The 16,953-nt window shown below is 32.3% G+C and overlaps 2 protein-coding genes and 1 pseudogene across 8 annotated transcripts; all 3 read right to left on the reverse strand.

Annotated features, from left to right (window-relative positions):
• Positions 1-1,556: 1,556 nt before the first annotated feature.
• Positions 1,557-2,956, reverse strand: LOC123199549 (annotated as a pseudogene).
• Positions 2,921-5,520, reverse strand: LOC123199365 (BES1/BZR1 homolog protein 2-like). Its single transcript, XM_044614336.1, has 2 exons — positions 5,124-5,520; positions 2,921-4,408 (listed from the first exon to the last, which is right to left on the reverse strand). Exons 1-2 carry the CDS (start codon positions 5,346-5,348, stop codon positions 3,665-3,667), a joined length of 969 nt encoding a protein of 322 aa, XP_044470271.1. The 5' UTR covers positions 5,349-5,520; the 3' UTR covers positions 2,921-3,664.
• Positions 5,521-9,612: 4,092 nt separating this feature from the next.
• LOC123198640 (NEDD8-conjugating enzyme Ubc12-like) lies at positions 9,613-12,669 on the reverse strand. Of its 7 annotated transcripts, none has more exons than XM_044613373.1 (7): positions 11,639-11,766; positions 11,530-11,545; positions 11,282-11,395; positions 11,042-11,150; positions 10,865-10,943; positions 10,021-10,137; positions 9,613-9,924 (listed from the first exon to the last, which is right to left on the reverse strand). In XM_044613373.1, the coding sequence occupies exons 3-7, from the start codon at positions 11,388-11,390 to the stop codon at positions 9,787-9,789; spliced, it is 552 nt and encodes a 183-aa protein (XP_044469308.1). In that variant the 5' UTR covers positions 11,391-11,395; positions 11,530-11,545; positions 11,639-11,766; the 3' UTR covers positions 9,613-9,786. The 7 variants fall into 7 exon arrangements, with proteins under 7 accessions (XP_044469308.1, XP_044469310.1, XP_044469312.1 ...); XM_044613375.1 differs by having other exon boundaries at positions 11,282-11,419; positions 11,639-11,743; XM_044613377.1 differs by having other exon boundaries at positions 11,526-11,545; positions 11,639-11,737.
• Positions 12,670-16,953: the final 4,284 nt, after the last annotated feature.

Raw genomic sequence — 16,953 nt, forward strand, 5'->3', positions numbered from 1 at the left:
TGTCTTTATATCTAGCAATTTTATTTTTCTCATTTCTTTTTCTGAAAAATACCCATTTACATCCTCTTCTTTTTGTTGCACGAAGCTTCTTTTCTTCATCTAGCAATAACTTATTAAAATGTCTTATTATATCATCATCTTCTTTTCTTCCACTCCTCTTTTTGATAAGTGATTATTTAAAATTATAGAATGAATTATTAGTTATAATTAAAATTCAAATTAAAAAATTAACTTTCTATTATATTATGAAAAATAGATAATGATATTGTTTTGATATATAAGAAATGATTGTTTTTCTATATTGACATGAGATACAGAACGAATTCAAACTAATAGATTGTTTTCTTTGGACAAGTGACATATACTCACATGTTGCCCTATTGATTGTTATTTCTGTAGTTAATCGTTTTTCAAGATATCGTTCTATGATTTTGGTTAAGAAATAATTTTATCGTATTTTAAAAATTTTTGACTTTTTTATATGGATAGATAGCATGTAAATATTTTGGATTTTTAAAGGTACCTTATGATGATGGTGTTTTAACTAGTGCAATTAATATTTTGTACGCTTTGGTGTGTGCTGATTAAGTTGCTTTGCATTATTTTGAAGTCTGATTAAACACAATATGGCGCCACCAAACTTCAAACTCAATTCCCTCCACTTGAAGATAGTGTTTTATCACTAGGCCATCCATCTGGGTGATATGACTTGTTGGGTGATAAGGAAATAGCAGGAGTTGAGAGGCTGATGGTGATAGGTTTCTGATGCTTAAAGCAAAGGGCAATCACTACAAACAGTTGTCTCTACAAAACCATACAGAACAAAAAAGGCACTTCAAATGTCAAGACCCAAGATCAAGACTCAAAACTCCGAGATGGTGAAGCTAATTAAACGACAGCTAGCCCTTAAAACACGCGTGAAAGCTACATAAGCATCACAAATCAAGACCACAAAAATCTACCGGACAACAAAGGGAATTCATGAAAATTATTGCGTTGGGGAGCTGTCTTAATGAAGTTTACTGGTATGTTATTATTGGCAAATCCATAGCTCTCTGATTATACATCTCTGCCTGGCTGCTCAATAGCTGACAGAAACTTTCGGTCCCTTGGTGTTTGAACCACCTGTTCATTAGTGAGGGCATTTTCAGCAAAGCAACCACTCGAGGAAATTTCTTTGTTATTTCACATTAATCATACATCAGAATAAGTGTTAATGTGGCAGAACTGATTGGGCCCATTTGATCAAGACTGATCACTAATTATTGGGAAATTAGGTTATTGAATAATTTGGTGAATTAGAGCATCAGGTATGACAATGGCATAACTTTTATGCAACCATTAACTACATCTCATATGTGAAGGGGCCTATTAATGGGTTCAGATGCCTTTTTGACCCGCACAACCCGACAAGCTGCATAAAACTTGAATAAATCTTATTTTACTTTTTTGATAACGGAGATCCCATCCGTATTTGTTAGACAGATAAATTCAAAATACAATGATTGAATCCACAATTACTGTATCAGGTAAATTAAAGTTTTACAAATATGACATAAGTTCGAATCCAAACCTTTATCTTATAACTTTTAATATTTCTGACTCTAAAACAGGTATATGTTTCTGAACGTGGAAGCAACATTTGGACTAACATGGATGTGCTTTGGTCTCTCCCACTGCATGTTTGAACTATGGAATCTGATACGTAGGATTCCTGTAGACCTGTGACGGCTCATATAATTTAGACTAACAACTACACACAAAAGGAAAATTCCGGGCATCTTCAAACGCGATAACCAGGTTTCCAGGATTTGCAGAAATCAGAGACCCTTAAGGGATGCCATACAGAATATACTAGCTGAAGAAACTGAGCACCATTTAGCATGCACAATGAGATCTTCACAAACTCTCTTGATTTACAAACTCCTATGTCAATGCAGGCTTTGGTAGGTTCTTTATCAACGCGGCTTGCCACTTCCTAGTGTAAGCTCCAGATCATCCACACCTATATTATGAATTCTCTCACCCTCCCATGATTTAACTGAATCACTCTCAAATTCAAACTCTGCAACTCACTCCCTCTCAGCTGTCACCCCCCAGCTTACCCCTCCAAGCCCATCAACTGCATCCTGAACAGAATTTTGTTTCAGCATTGGTTTGACAAGATTAAATGTAGGTGAAGGAGCTGATGTTGCTGAGGATGCTACCGTGTGAAAACTGACCCAACGACTGGAGTCCACAATAGATGCATCAGATTCATCAGATTCTGGTATTGTGGCAGCTGCAAGATGCTGGCGGCAGGTGGGGCTAGAAGGGGCAGAAGCCGCAAACAGGGTATGGCGAAGGATTTTAATGAGCCATTTGAAATGGATTCCCAATCAGCTTTTGGTTTTGATCCTCTAGAAGTTGGAGATGATAAAGGTGGGGTTACAGGAGCACTATTTGACATTCTAAGAGGGGGTAAATTAGAGGGGATGGAAGCAATGTTGTGAAAATGGAAGAAAGTACGTTGAGGGGTTTGCATCAAAACGAGTCGGGCTGGGAAAAGATGATGATGTTGGACTGGCATGGTAGGAGACCACGGGACTTGGCAAACATGAAGATTGAGGGCTTGGCTGAATAGAAGAACATGCACTGATGTTTGTACAAGCTCCCGTTCTTTCAGTTGGGGTTAGAATTGGCTTGTATCCCTGCTAAACATTACTTTACAGAGTCATTCATCAAATTCATATATAGATCAGCCTATGTTATACAGCTCACAAATCAAATCCTATCATTTTCCCTTGTTAATTTACTTTGATTAAGAATACAGTAGATTAATTAGACCTTGTAATGTAAAGAATTTGAGGGAAAACACATTATTTGGAGAGATCTGAGGAATCAAAGGATTTGGCTGAACTATATGAACCAATAGAGGCACTGAAAGAGAATAGCTAAGAGAGCTCAACTTCTTCATTGTTATTAGTTCAAGAATAAATTTGATCAAGAACCAAGCAAAGGAACCAAACTCAGAACCCAAAGAGGGAAAAATAAGCAAAAATGTCCTCAAGAATCATACCCAACGACACATATATGGAAGCAAGTATCCCATACAAATCAGAGCTCCCAAGTTACCTTTTCCTCTACAGTGATTTCCAGAAAACACCCACAGAAAATTTTAATCAACATAGATATGAGAAAAGAATACACTAAAATTACAAGAAAACATTATGAACCTTAAGATCAATTAACTATCTTAGAATGGGTTCAGATGCCTTTTTGACCCACACAACCCAACAAACTGCAGAAGACTTGAATGAATTTTAATTCATTTCTGCTGCTAAAACAGGTAAATGTTTCTCATAACATTTGGACTGACATGGATCTGCTTTTGTCTTTCCCACTGCATGTTTGCACTATGGAATCTGATATGTAGGATTACTTCAGACCTGTAATGGCTCATATAATTTAGACTAACAACTATACACAAAAGGAAAATTCCAGGCATCTGCGAATGTGATATCCAGGTTTCCAGGAATTGCAGAAATTTGAGACCTTTAAGGGATGCCATACAGACTAGCCTAGCTGAAGAAACTGAGCACCATTTAGCATGCACAATGAAATCTTCACAAACTCTCTTGATTCACATACTCCTATGTCAATGCAGGTTTTGGTAGATGCTTTATCATCGCGTCTTGCCACTTCCCAGTGTAAGCTCCAGATCATCCACACCTATTTCATGAATTCTCTCACCCTCCCATGGCTTAACTGCATCACTCCCAAATTCAAACTCTGAATCTCGCTCCCTCTCAGTTGTCAGCTCCCAGCTTACCCCTCTGTGCCCATTAACTGCATCCTGAACAGAATTTTGTTTCAGCATTGGTTTGACAAGATTAAATGTAGGTGAAGGAGGGGCTGCTGCTGCAGTTGCTGAGGGTGCTACTGTCTGGAAACTGACCCAACGACCGGAGTCCACAGTAGATGCATCAGATTCATCACATTCTGGTATTGTGACAGGTGCAAGATGCTGGCGGCGGGTGGGGCTTGAAGGGGCAGAAACCGCAAACAGGGTATGGCGGAAGGAGTTTAATGAGCCATTTGAAATGGATTCCCAATCAGCTTTTGGTTTTGAACCTCTAGAAGTTGGAGATGATAGAGGTGGGGTTACGGGAGCACTATTTGATATTCTCAGAGGAGGTAAATTAGAGGGGATGGAAGCGATGTTGTGAAGGAATGGAAGAAGGTACGTTGAGGGGTTTGCATCAAAACGGGTCGGGCTGGGAAAAGACGAAGATGTTGGACTGGCATGGTAAGAGGCCACAGGACTAGGGAAATATGAAGATTGAGGGCTTGGCTGAATAGAGGAACATGCACTGATGTTTGCAGAAGCCCCTGCTATTTCAGTTGGGGTTGGAATTGGCTTGTATCCCTGCTAAACATTACATTACAGAGTCATCCATAAAATACATATATAGAACAGCCTATATTGCATAGCTTATAAATCAATTTCTACCATATTTCCCTTCTTAATTTAGTTTGATTAAAAATACAGTAGATCAATTAGGCCTTGCAATGTACAAGAAACTGAGGGAAATGGATAATAGCACATTATTTGGAAAGAACTGAGAATCAAAGGATTTGGCTGAACTATATGAACCAACGGAAGCACTGAAAGAGAATAGCTTGAAGAGCTCAACTTCTTCATTGTTATTAGTTCAAGAATAAATTTAATCAAGAACCAGACAGAGGAAGCAAACTCAGAAGCTAAAGAGGAAGAAATATGCAAAAATTTCCACAAGAATCAAACCTAAAGACACATATATGGAAGCAAGTATCCCATACAAATCAGAGCTCCGAAGTTACTTTTCCACTCCAGTGATTTCCCAGATAGAAAACACCCACAGAAATTTTGAATCAACATAAATATGAGAAAAGAATATACTAAAATTACAAGGAAATTACATCATTTTCAGACGAAAACAAAGTAGATCTATCAAACCAAATAGCCTAAACCCAGATAAAGAACCTTGTTTTCAGAAGCTTGAAGGTCAAAAAACTTGAACAAAAAACGGAGAATAACAATCTTGAAACGTTATAAGACTTTAGATCAATTAATTAACGATGCTGAATGAAAAGAGTCTAACCTTGCGATAAGTAGTGCCATCTTCTTCAACGACCCAGCCAGCCTCAGAACAAAGAGCTTTCAAGACCTCATTGTTGTCACAATGTTTTGGTAGCTTATAGTTACCCTGGGCTCTTAGCCCTGAAAATATCTTCGCAGCTATGGCTCTCCTCCTTCTTTCCCTTCTCTTATTATTCTCTCTTTCCTTGAACGTTGGCAACCTTCCTGATGCTCCTCCGGCAGTCATTTTTTCTACCAGCACAACACACCTCTCAATCTCTCTCAGTTCCAAAGGCCTTTTCAGAGAAAGAAAGGGTCTTGTGAATTAGGAGACAGAAGAGAAGACCGAATCTCTCTCACGCGGGCCAAAAAGCTTTCTTTATTAACTTTTACAAGGGAATGCAGCTGCTGGGATGTTGCTTACTTAGACGACTCCTTTTATTTTACCCCATTTCCCTCTTTCCTTTTCACACTCGATGATTTTAGGAGTTGAAAAAAGTAAAAAAAAAAAAGTGTAATTTAGAATAATCCAAGTGTTCCAGGGCTTACTATTTTTGAGCTTATCCTATCCATTTCTGTGATAATCATAACCCCCATAATTTTGATTAGAAAGTTCACTGAATTTTTGCACCCTGTTCTTGTTTTGTTTTCTAAAATAAATTATATAAAATATTAAATTAAGGGAAATTCTGCTATTCTATTCTATTAAATTATTAAATTAAAAAAATAATTTTGAAAATGTATTAGACAGAGAATCTATGACCTCACTTACACCTAGATATGTTCGTGAAAATTGAGAAAAGTCTCTGCCTCTGTCATCACAATCCTCTCTGTATAATATTAATGAATTTTTTTTTTTAATAATTATATATCAAATTACTTATCTTAGTAATAAGAAAAATTTGTAATAGAAGAGAAAAAGGAGGAAAGTAGAGAATATGAATTTAATAATTAAAAAAAGATAAAATATTAAAATTTTTAAAAAATTAAATTTAAATATTTATAATACATATAAAACTCTAATTAATTTGATATAATAAATATGAGTTTGATTATTGTATTTTAAAATTTACCATCTCAATTATTTTAGATGGGATCCTCAATTTAAAATAAAAAATAAAGAACATGGGTTTTAGTGTCATGGGTGGTTACATTATTGATAATTAACAAATTATTTTTTAATCAAAATGATAAATTCTTATATTTTAAATTTTAAAAATTTATATTATGTTTATAAATAACATATATAAATAATAATATATTATTATATAATTAAATAATTTTAAATTAAAAATAAAATAATTATTAAATTATTAAATAATTCATTATTAGGCAATACAATTTTTATTGTTGTTGTCAACCGGAAAATAATGAATTTTAAATTAATAAATTCTTAATGAATATTTTATTTACATATAAAAGTAAGAATACTCGTGGCCTCAGAGGATGCTCTCACCAAGACGTTAAGATTCATATGCTCTCCATATTTCCAACCGCTAGATTAAATCGTGCCATAATCAAACGCTATAAAGGTTGGGACACACATTTCTTAAAATGTAGCCACTCACAGAGATTAATCGTGATGTCGATGATGACAAGGAGATGCCGCCTCTCCTCTCCGGCATTTGAGGTAATCTGTGACGTGATGTTCAGTTTGAACGGTGCAGATACGGACGGAGAAATGACAGTCTCTGAATTGTGGGGCCAACCACTCAAATCATGCAACTCTCCGCGGTGCTTTTGCTACGTCAGTCGCCTTCACACGTGCGCCATTGAATTTTTATACTAATAAAGTAACGTAACGCCACCGGCTAATTGGGACCACAGTACTTTGACGTGTCAATCCAACTAACCAACACGTGAACGTGGTCCCTGTCATTATTTTATGCAGAGCAGAGGAGGGGAGACTCACCTATTTTTCTTTCTCCAATTTTTTTTTTTTTTTTTCCGTTTAACCTAGAGTCTTCCGTCTTATTTATAGGGTAAATATTTGATAATAACATCTCAATCTATAATTATTATATTAAATAAATTAAAATTTTATAAATATAATAAAATTTTAAATTTAAATTTATTTTAAAAAATAAAATATTATAAAATTAAATTTTTTATGAAAATATTTAAATATAAATATATAAAATATTCAAACATGAATAATATTATATATATTACATAATTATATCTATAAATTATATATTATCATAAAATAATATATTATCTATATAATTATTGAAAAATCTAAAAATACATTATAGATAAATTAAAATTAAATAAAAGCAAAATTATACTATATCAATTAGAAATAATGAAGTTTAAATATATTCAATATGAAATTTTAGAAAGTATTTTGATATTTTTGGTACATTAAACTATAAACTTTTTAAATTTAAAGAAATATTTAACTATTAATTTTTTTTAAAATAAGGGAATGGAGTAACTTTTATTGGGTCTTTTTAATATATATTTAATAATATATTAAAAAATAAATATATGTAATTTTTATTGTTTAAATTACAAATATATAATTTTAAAATATTTTTATTAATTAAGGAGAAAAGACATGTGTTTTGTGCAATAAATTAAGAAGACGATAAGTGGTCTTGATTCAATGACCGTGCAACGTGCAGATCCAGCTAACGTTGAAGGGGACGTGACAGCAAAGCTAGTAAAGTAATGGAGGAGACAAAAGTTGTCACACGTGCGGAGAAAAATAATAATAAAGAAATGAAGAGATACGCGTGCTTGACCATGTCTTATTGGTAGAAGAGAGCACGTGGGGGTTCGTTAATTAAGACTTTAATTAATATTGTTTAATGTTAATTAGTTTAATAATCTATAGACATTACAATTGAATAATCAGGCTTGAACCGGAACCTAGAGAAGGTCAACATGTCCAAATGCATCCCTTCTTTATTGTACCCACAGCATTCAGCGCCACGATCAACTTCTATCTTTGTTGTATTTTCTCTAGTTACATCATTTTGGTTAGGTTAAGATTTTAAATGTAAGATATACGATTTAAATTTTATATTAAAAAGTATAAATATTTTTAATTTTAATAATTAATTTTTCGGATATAATATTTTTAGGGTTTCGAACAAACAAGTAATTTTGGGTTTTGAAGTTTAATTTGATGGATTGGATTTCCGGGTTTTTGTGGTTAAAAGCTGAGTATGTGGTTAGAATTTAAGAACTTAAGTGCTTTTATTGGATTCACGAACCTTTTCGCAAACCCGGATAGAAAAACTTGACTTGGGGAACACATAGTTGACAAATTACGCCTCAAGTCATGTGAAAAATATTCAAGGAACACTTTGGCAACGTAAAATATCAATAAAATTATGTGTATATATTTTTAATATATAATTTAAATATATAAATAATATATTATTATGTTATTAGATTATTTTAAATTAAATATAAAATAATATCTAATTATATGATAATATACTTAAATTATATATATATATATATATATATATATATATATATATATATATATATATATATATATATATATAATATTACTACTGAAATATATAACAAAAACACCTTCAATATGGCATATAAATTTAGGCTATCTGGGAGGTATCATTATTAATATGGGAAACTCTACTCATGAGTCTTTGTTCAAGGTTAATGGGATAGATACCAAGGTTAAGTGTTAGATAACCTTTAGTTTGAGATTCAATCATTTCACCTACTTCTTTAAATACATCGTTTCATGTGCTTAACATAAAATATGAAGTATAATGTGCATTCTAATAAAAGACTGGTTAGATACGATAATCTCATACTATTTTGAGAAAGTTGTATTAGAGAAAAGAGATGAAAACATGGGTATAAGTGTAGAAATATATTAGACCTATAAGTATGAAGATTGAAATGCATATTATACAAAATCAATTAACTTATATTAAAGTATAATTTATCACACTTATATATCACTTTCTAATATTATTTTTATTTGATGTAAAACTCTTTAGTCTTCAATAATAGATAATGTAGCTAGTTGATTAGTTGGCCATGTTTAATAAATATCCATCGGTTCAAGGAAATTCAAAAGCCAAATCCTTGAGGATGGCACAAGTAGGGCTGGATTCGATAAACAAAGATAGATTGGCATGTTAGGAGTTTTTGGAATTCCTAAAGGCCTTTGGATGAACAAATACTAAGACTTATATTATCATTAGGAGTTTTTTTTCAAACTAAAAAATCTTGTTTGAGTAGAATTACTAATCCCGTAACCACTTTATCAAATTTGTTAAAGATTTAAATTTGATATGTCATTAATGAATCTTAAATTTAAATTTTTTAACTTAAAAATTTTATATATTTTATTATTTAAATTATTTTATATATTTTATTATTTGAATTATCTAATGATAGTATGTTAGGGTGTTAGGTCCTAACCCATGTGCTTGTGCGTGGGGAAGAGGGAGAGAGAGGATAGAGTCGAATCTAGGCTTGTTAGAAAATGACAATAACAAGTCACATGCCAACAGACAGAATGACATCAACATGGTTTAACAGGTAACGGTAAGGGGAACTTTCGTTCAGATTACAGGTAGCTGGCCTTTCTTAAGGAATCCAGGTTCTTCCATGAAATAAAGCAAAAGCAAACTATAAAAAAATTAAAATTAGCAGATAAATTATACAACCCACCATTCGTAACTTGGTGGAATCTACGTACAGGCTTCAAAATATTCATCCCCAATATACCCACCTTCCAAAGCCCTTCTTACATTTGCCTCAAACACATTTGGCTGGTCCCTCAACATATCAGCGGCTTCATGATTAAGGGGATCCTCACAATTTGGTTCCTTCATACATAATCAATGAAACCGGAAAAGTTAAAACAATAAAACCCACCCATGTCTTCTCAACTTAAGACAGACAGAAAGAACAATGGCTGTTACCGTAAAGAGATGATACAATCCATAAATTATAGTGTTGATATTCAGAACAGGTTTCCAATCTTCTCGCAAGACATTGAGGCAAACGTTGCCTTCCAAGTCTATATTTGGATGGAAGATCTGAAGGAAAGATGCAAATTTGTAAAAAGCCAAACCAACCACAGTTGTCAAAGGCAAAAAGGCAAATGCTTGTAGAAGTCCTGTTGCCCAGGTGAACACGGCGAGACGAATGCATTGCTTTTTAAAAAAGGTGAGGCAAATGCTCCGGTTTTTTACCTAATGCTATTAAAAATGTTCATAAAATTTTCTTCACATTTCCATAATATTTAAAATATTTTCTTACTATACCCATAATAAAATCTCATCCAACGATCTTTTAAGGTATTAATAACAAACAACTCATTTAATAATCTTAAAACTTAAAATTTGTTAGACAATCTTTTCAACAACCTTATAAGTCATCGTCAATCCTTCAATGATTTTAGAACTTGTTAGCATTCTCTTTAACAATATCAAACCTAACCAGAGAGACTTGAATATTGTCCAAAACTCGTCAAAAAGCTTAAGCCTACACCTAAATTGTCCATAAATTGTCGGCGGCCCACAGTTCTAATCAAAGAGGGCCTAGAGGTTACAATAAAACGTGCATTTTCAATGAATAAAGCTTTTTCAAAAGTATAGAAAAAGGCTAAGGGCAATCGGTTCTCAACCATTAATCATCTTAACCTTACTCAAGGCTCAAGGCAATGGCCACACTGCCTTGAGTAGAACGTCGCCTAGGAAGCCGACAAATAACACCATATGAATGTTAAGTGAAGTGAAAAATAAACAGGATGGAAGGCTCTACCTTGGTCTTGCACTTAACCCTTGGCGCATCATGTGGGTAGATAGAGGGAACTTGGAAAGAGAACAAAAACTTCCCATCTCTAAAACAGCAAATTGGAAAGAGTTAAGCAAATTACTACTGCAAATGAAATAAATAATTACACTGACTAATGTGACATAGAACAAAGGAACTTCCTACTTGTAATACCCTTCATCAGGCTTAATTGAGATCTCAAAATTCATTAAGTCATCCTTGCCATTGGGGAATGTTATGTTGCAGGAATTAGGCAGGTTCAGCTCAGTGATATCTATGACAAGTTAAATGCCAAGATTTATGTTAGGAATGCAGGCTTTAAGTAGTGAATGGTGATGAACTAAGAAAACAAAGTTAAAACCAACATAAATGAAAAGATGAAACCATTCAACGCAGAAGAAAGACCTTTTTGAAGACGCAGCTCCCCAGCTGACTGCTTCTTAACAGGCACACCTCCAATGGAGTTTTCAGCATCTTCTTTCTGCTTCTCCTTTACTTTAAATATTCGAATCATAGCTCCTGTAACCAAGGAAAAAAATTTTCCTTTTTCAACAACAATTCTAATGTTAAAGAAGACTGAAAAGTTCACAAATACCAAAACTTTCATCAAAATAAAGCACGAAATGACCCAAAATAAATAAAAATAAACCTACTATCAGAATAGAGACCCTGAAAGAAATGAAAACAAAACTAAGTAAGAAACTGAAATTACTTTGATCAAGCAAATAAATATCAAAAAATACAAAAAAGAAAGAAAGAAACCTGTTTGAGAAAAATTCGGTAGGGGAGAAGAAATTCGAAAGTTGCTGAGTTGAATGATTTGATTTAACCAGGAGAGAGTGTCGGGCGGTTTTTGTAGAGAGAAAAAGGAGAAATTACACAACGTGGACCCTTTGTTTTTCATTAAGCTGTCTTTCAAATTTCCTTCATGTGTTAAGATTAAAAATGTTTTCAGATTGAAATTGTTTCTACTAATGGTTACATAATGGCTGTATTTGATTAACCAGGCTTCACTGTAACAGAGAGAATCACTTGTTAAGATTTGATAACTGAGAAAAAAACGATAAGACATAGACGGGTAGAATATCTTTTTCCCATCCCAGTCTTATCTCTCATTTTATCATTTACTGATTCCTTTATATTCTCGTTTTAAAAGATGAAGAATCTCCTTCAACCCAAAAGTAGTTCTTCATCAATAATTCAAAACCATCTCATTACTATATAACCACAAATTACTCACTAATCATTCAACTAATGTAGATATTGTAGGGTTTTTCATGCAATCTAAATCTTAATATTTCATAACATGCTGCGGAATAAATATGAAAGTTTGCTCAAAAACCCTTCTCTAGATCAAATTACGGTTATACATGGAAAATAGATGGGTAGAAAATTCAGTACTTGCTTATTTTCTTCGAATTTGTCTCAGATGAAAAAATTGTTGGGTTTTCATGATTCAAATTATAATCAATATTGGCAACGGTATAAGATGAAAAATAAAATTTTTGGATTACTAAACTTTATTCTTAAGATCTAGAGCTATTATTAGCATAGAAGGAGAGTTAATTTCGGATTGCAAACCTAGGTTTGATGACTCCGTCAAACCACGATCCACCCCGAATTCATCCAGAACACTTTCACTAATCCATATAACGTAGTAAGACCTCTACTCGTTCACACAAAGGTAGCCATGGATATACAACAATATTAATGCTTGTTCGAGGCACGGGTGAATCCCTGAAAGTTTTGAGAGAGCTCCTCTCTTGGGTTGGGCTGCTAGAAGTTCATAGATGTGGATTATGATAAATGGCTGTATCAATATAATATAAATCATAACTCTAATCTAACTCTTTATATGGCTGAATTCATAGGGTAACTTAATTGTACATTTAGCCCAATTCTTTAAAAAATATTAATTAGGTTTTAAATATTTTCAATATTTATTTCTAAATATTATGGAAATTTTTCGAAGATACCCAATTGGATATTGAAAATTGAGTGCAAGTAGACTTAGTTTTGAAACTTCCAGTAGTGTTTTAACAAATAAGAATTCTTTAATCATTTCCCGGAGCTGTTAATAGCTCAATTTAGGGATGATAACTTAGGCCCGATCCTCCCTGACTCTAACTAGGAGGGCATTCCCTGATAAAAACGGGAAAAATGGGCAGGGATGGGGACAAACAAAATCCCCGTAATCGAGAGCGGGGATCATATGTCCCCGCCCCACCCCACCCCACCCTGTCCCCTCTTCACCCTCTAAATCTAATAGATTAATATAATAATTTCTAAACTATTAATTTTTAGAAACTTTTACATTATGATTATTGCATATTGTTAGATTTTGTAAAAACTTTGTATTTGAACTAAAATAACAATTAATATTTTGCAGCTCTTGTAGCAAATGATATTTTGGAAAAATATGATTTATTTTATTTATTGAAATATAGAAAGGAATTAAAATTTATATTTACGGGTATAGAGAGAGAATTTTTTCCCACGGGGATGAGGAGGGAATAGGGAGGGGATTTTTTCCCTTGGGGACGGGGCGGGGATGTGGAGAAGATTTTTCTCCGTGGGGACGAGGAGGGGATGGAGAGGGGATTTTTCTGCATGGTGAGGGGACGGGGATTTTTTGTTATTCCTGTAACGGGGACGGGGATTGATATCCCCTACGGGGACAGGGACGGGAATTGATATCCCCTCCCCGCCCCTCCCTGCTGCCATCCCCAACTATTGTTATAATTGCCCTATTTGAAACTACTTTTTATCCCTCTTTTTCAAAGTTTTTACTCCATGAGACTACAATGACTTTAGATACAAAGACTTGCACTTTGATACTCCAAAATACCAAAACTGTCAAAAGCTCCCAGGATTTAAAGCTTTCTCGTCACTTTCACCACATAGAAATTCTATGTTGAGTGTTTGCAAGATCAATCATAGAGCTTTGAGGCTGCTTTCATCCTATCTGATGTGGAAACTGATTTTGAGTTTAATGGTAATTGACAAACCATTACAAAATGTCGTAAGCACTTGTTTGTCTCAATTTGTTAAAATTCTCTATGCCGATGTATATTCTTGAGCTAAATTAAGTGATGATATTTTGTATGTATCGTAACATGAACAAACATAATTTAATGAGATCTATAGGATCTCGCATAGTTTATAGAAACTTCAAATTAAATTAGTTTAACGTTTGAGGAATATCTGATATGTCATTCTCTGAATTTGTGAATTTCTTAAATTTTATCTACATTGCAAGGGGACGATATCGAATGAAGATATAGCAACCGCGTTGATGGTTACTTGAGAAGCAGAACTGGTAACAGCTAGCATTAGCGACAATGTTAATGATGTTCGAGATTGGATCCATTGTTTAAAAATCCTTAAGATTGTTAGAAAACTCAAGCAACAAACAGGAGCTGCAGACATTGGAGCTGCAAGAAGGAGTTGCAGACAAGTGCAACAATAATTGAAACCTTGAGCTGGAGGTGTGGGCGATTCGACAAGCCCTGTGCGAACTCAAGCAGGACCTGGTACATAGAAATCAATGAGAAGTACTAGTTTAAGACATGATAGTGATCATTGTCCAAAAGGATTTTTATTCTATGAACAAGAATAATCCGTCCAAATTTGACAAAGCCTTCTAAAATGTTGTCAAGAAGAGGAACAACAAAATATATTAAGGATGTAAATCTAACAAACAAAAATGTATATGAACGTTCAACATTAAAGAAAATACTAACAGTTGGTTTAAAAATATTGTACAATTATGTTAACATTACCATTGAAAGTGAAATCAAATTCGAACTGAGCTCTTTCGAATTTGAGTTTGAATTCAATTCAAACGAGTTAAACTCAAACAAGTTTGAGTTCGAACTCGAGATCTACCCTAAAACTTTAACATTTTTGAGCTTGAGCTCGAGTTAGAGCTTTTGAGTGTTTAGCTCGTCAAGCTCACGAGTTAAAAATTTTAATATAAAACAACATCGTTTTGACTAATATATATTAAAACGATACATTTTTAATAATAAACTAGTTAAAAATTTGAACTCAAACTTGACCTTTTTGAAATGAGACAAACTTGAACTTATTTAAAGTAAGCTCAACGAGTTTAAGTTCAAACTTGAATTTAATTTTATATATATTGCATCGAATTTTCGACTTGAGGCCCTATTTTGAGAAAGATTTTTTTTTTGTAAAAAATAAAATAAATTATTAAACCAGATTTGTTCTTCCGTCGTGCGTGAAAAAATCCACCGATTTACTCATGAATTAACCTTTTTCGTGCGTTGGAGACAAACTCCTTTTATATGAAAAGAGCATCCGATCGCGTACTTATGAAAAAAGAAAAAAATCATCCAATTGCATACTTATATATAATAATAATTATTATTATTTTATATCAAAGAACTCCACCTAATTAGACTGTCTCACAGGAGTAAAATCGATCACATTAAGTAAAAAAAATCTTAGATTTAGTGATCGATCTCATAGCCTTAGTTTGTAAATATTTATATTATTTGTATTCTCATATTATTCACATATTAAAAAAGTTTAAAAGAATTTTTAAATCTAAAACATATTAAATACGTACTGTACACCCTTCCCATATTAAACATAAATTCTACATCGTATTTTATATTTGTCATATTTTTGAATTTTTTGATAAACTTAAAGTATAAAATTATCCCTTTTATTTTTAATTATTTACAAAAATACCACTGTCATTTAAAAAAACCAAACAACATTTTTTTCTTAATTTTCAGTCGTAATTTTGTGTTTTTCTCTCTTGCGGCCTATACAAAACTTCACTTCAATTTGAAATTTGAAATTTGAAATCAAAATTAATTAATTTGTTTGTTTTTCCTGACAAACTAGTACATTGGGAATTTTGACTATGTATGTTATATTAGGTTTAATAGTTTATTAAATACTTTACATTTGAATTGTAATATTGATTTTCAATAAAAGATCCGTAAAAAATATTAAAATTATTATAATATTATCATATTTTTATAAATATATTATAGACGATGTATCGTATTAAACCTGCATATATATGTTTCGTACTTTTCTCATATATAAATTTTAGGGGTTTTTTTACAACTGTATTTTTATTATTTGTTATATTATTACCATATAATTTATGTATTGTTTTTTTTATTTTCATATTTACTAACTAGACTCATAATTATTAAATTGAATAAATTAAAAGTTTGATATTAATATATCACTAATTAAAATTTGAACTCATATTTTCTTATAAATAAAATCTATTTTTTTTAGGTTTCTAAATTGATCCATTAACTAAATTGACCCTCTAACTAAATTGACCCTCTATCAACCGCCTGATTCTGATTTCTAGAAAAGAAATAAAAGAAAAAATACAAGATTTTGTGATCCTACAGCGTGAATCATGAATAAGACTTGGAAACATGTGCGGCATCGGCTAACTGTCTGCGTTCTAACTTGTTAGACTAGTGCACGTGGAAGCTGTCAGTTTTTGTTCCAAAACGTTTTTCTGGTTCTGTCAGACTGCTTTGAAAACCTTTCTCTTAGAATTTTATCATTTTGAATACTTATTTGAAGGAAATGAAGTTCAACCTCTTTTTACCGAAACATATGATATTTCTTGTCAATAATTTTATTTATTTATTTATTCATATATTTTCTTATGTAGATTATCATCGCATTGCTGTTAAATTAAAACAATTTGTTTTTATAATATTAAATTATAAATGATATGAAATATATCAAGTTTTATAATTTTACAAATTATAATTGTTCTTATTAGATCGAATTCTAGCCAAATACAATTTGAGTTTGAATATGTTTAGACTGGACAAAATTTTCAAAATAAAATTTCAGACTCAAGTTTGAGTTTGATATTTTCTTATAATCATAGCTCGAGTTTAAGTCATAACTATTTATTTGGGATTGATCAATCTAATCTAATAATTCAATTTCGACTAACTCGATTCAAATTTAATTTTAAAATTTAAATTAATACTTTTTTTATAAGTAAATGTGTAAATTATTTAAAAAAAAAAAAAAACAAAAGCATACTCAAAAGAGGA

This window comes from Mangifera indica, chromosome 16 (assembly GCF_011075055.1).
Source record: "Mangifera indica cultivar Alphonso chromosome 16, CATAS_Mindica_2.1, whole genome shotgun sequence".
Taxonomy (NCBI): domain Eukaryota; kingdom Viridiplantae; phylum Streptophyta; class Magnoliopsida; order Sapindales; family Anacardiaceae; genus Mangifera; species Mangifera indica.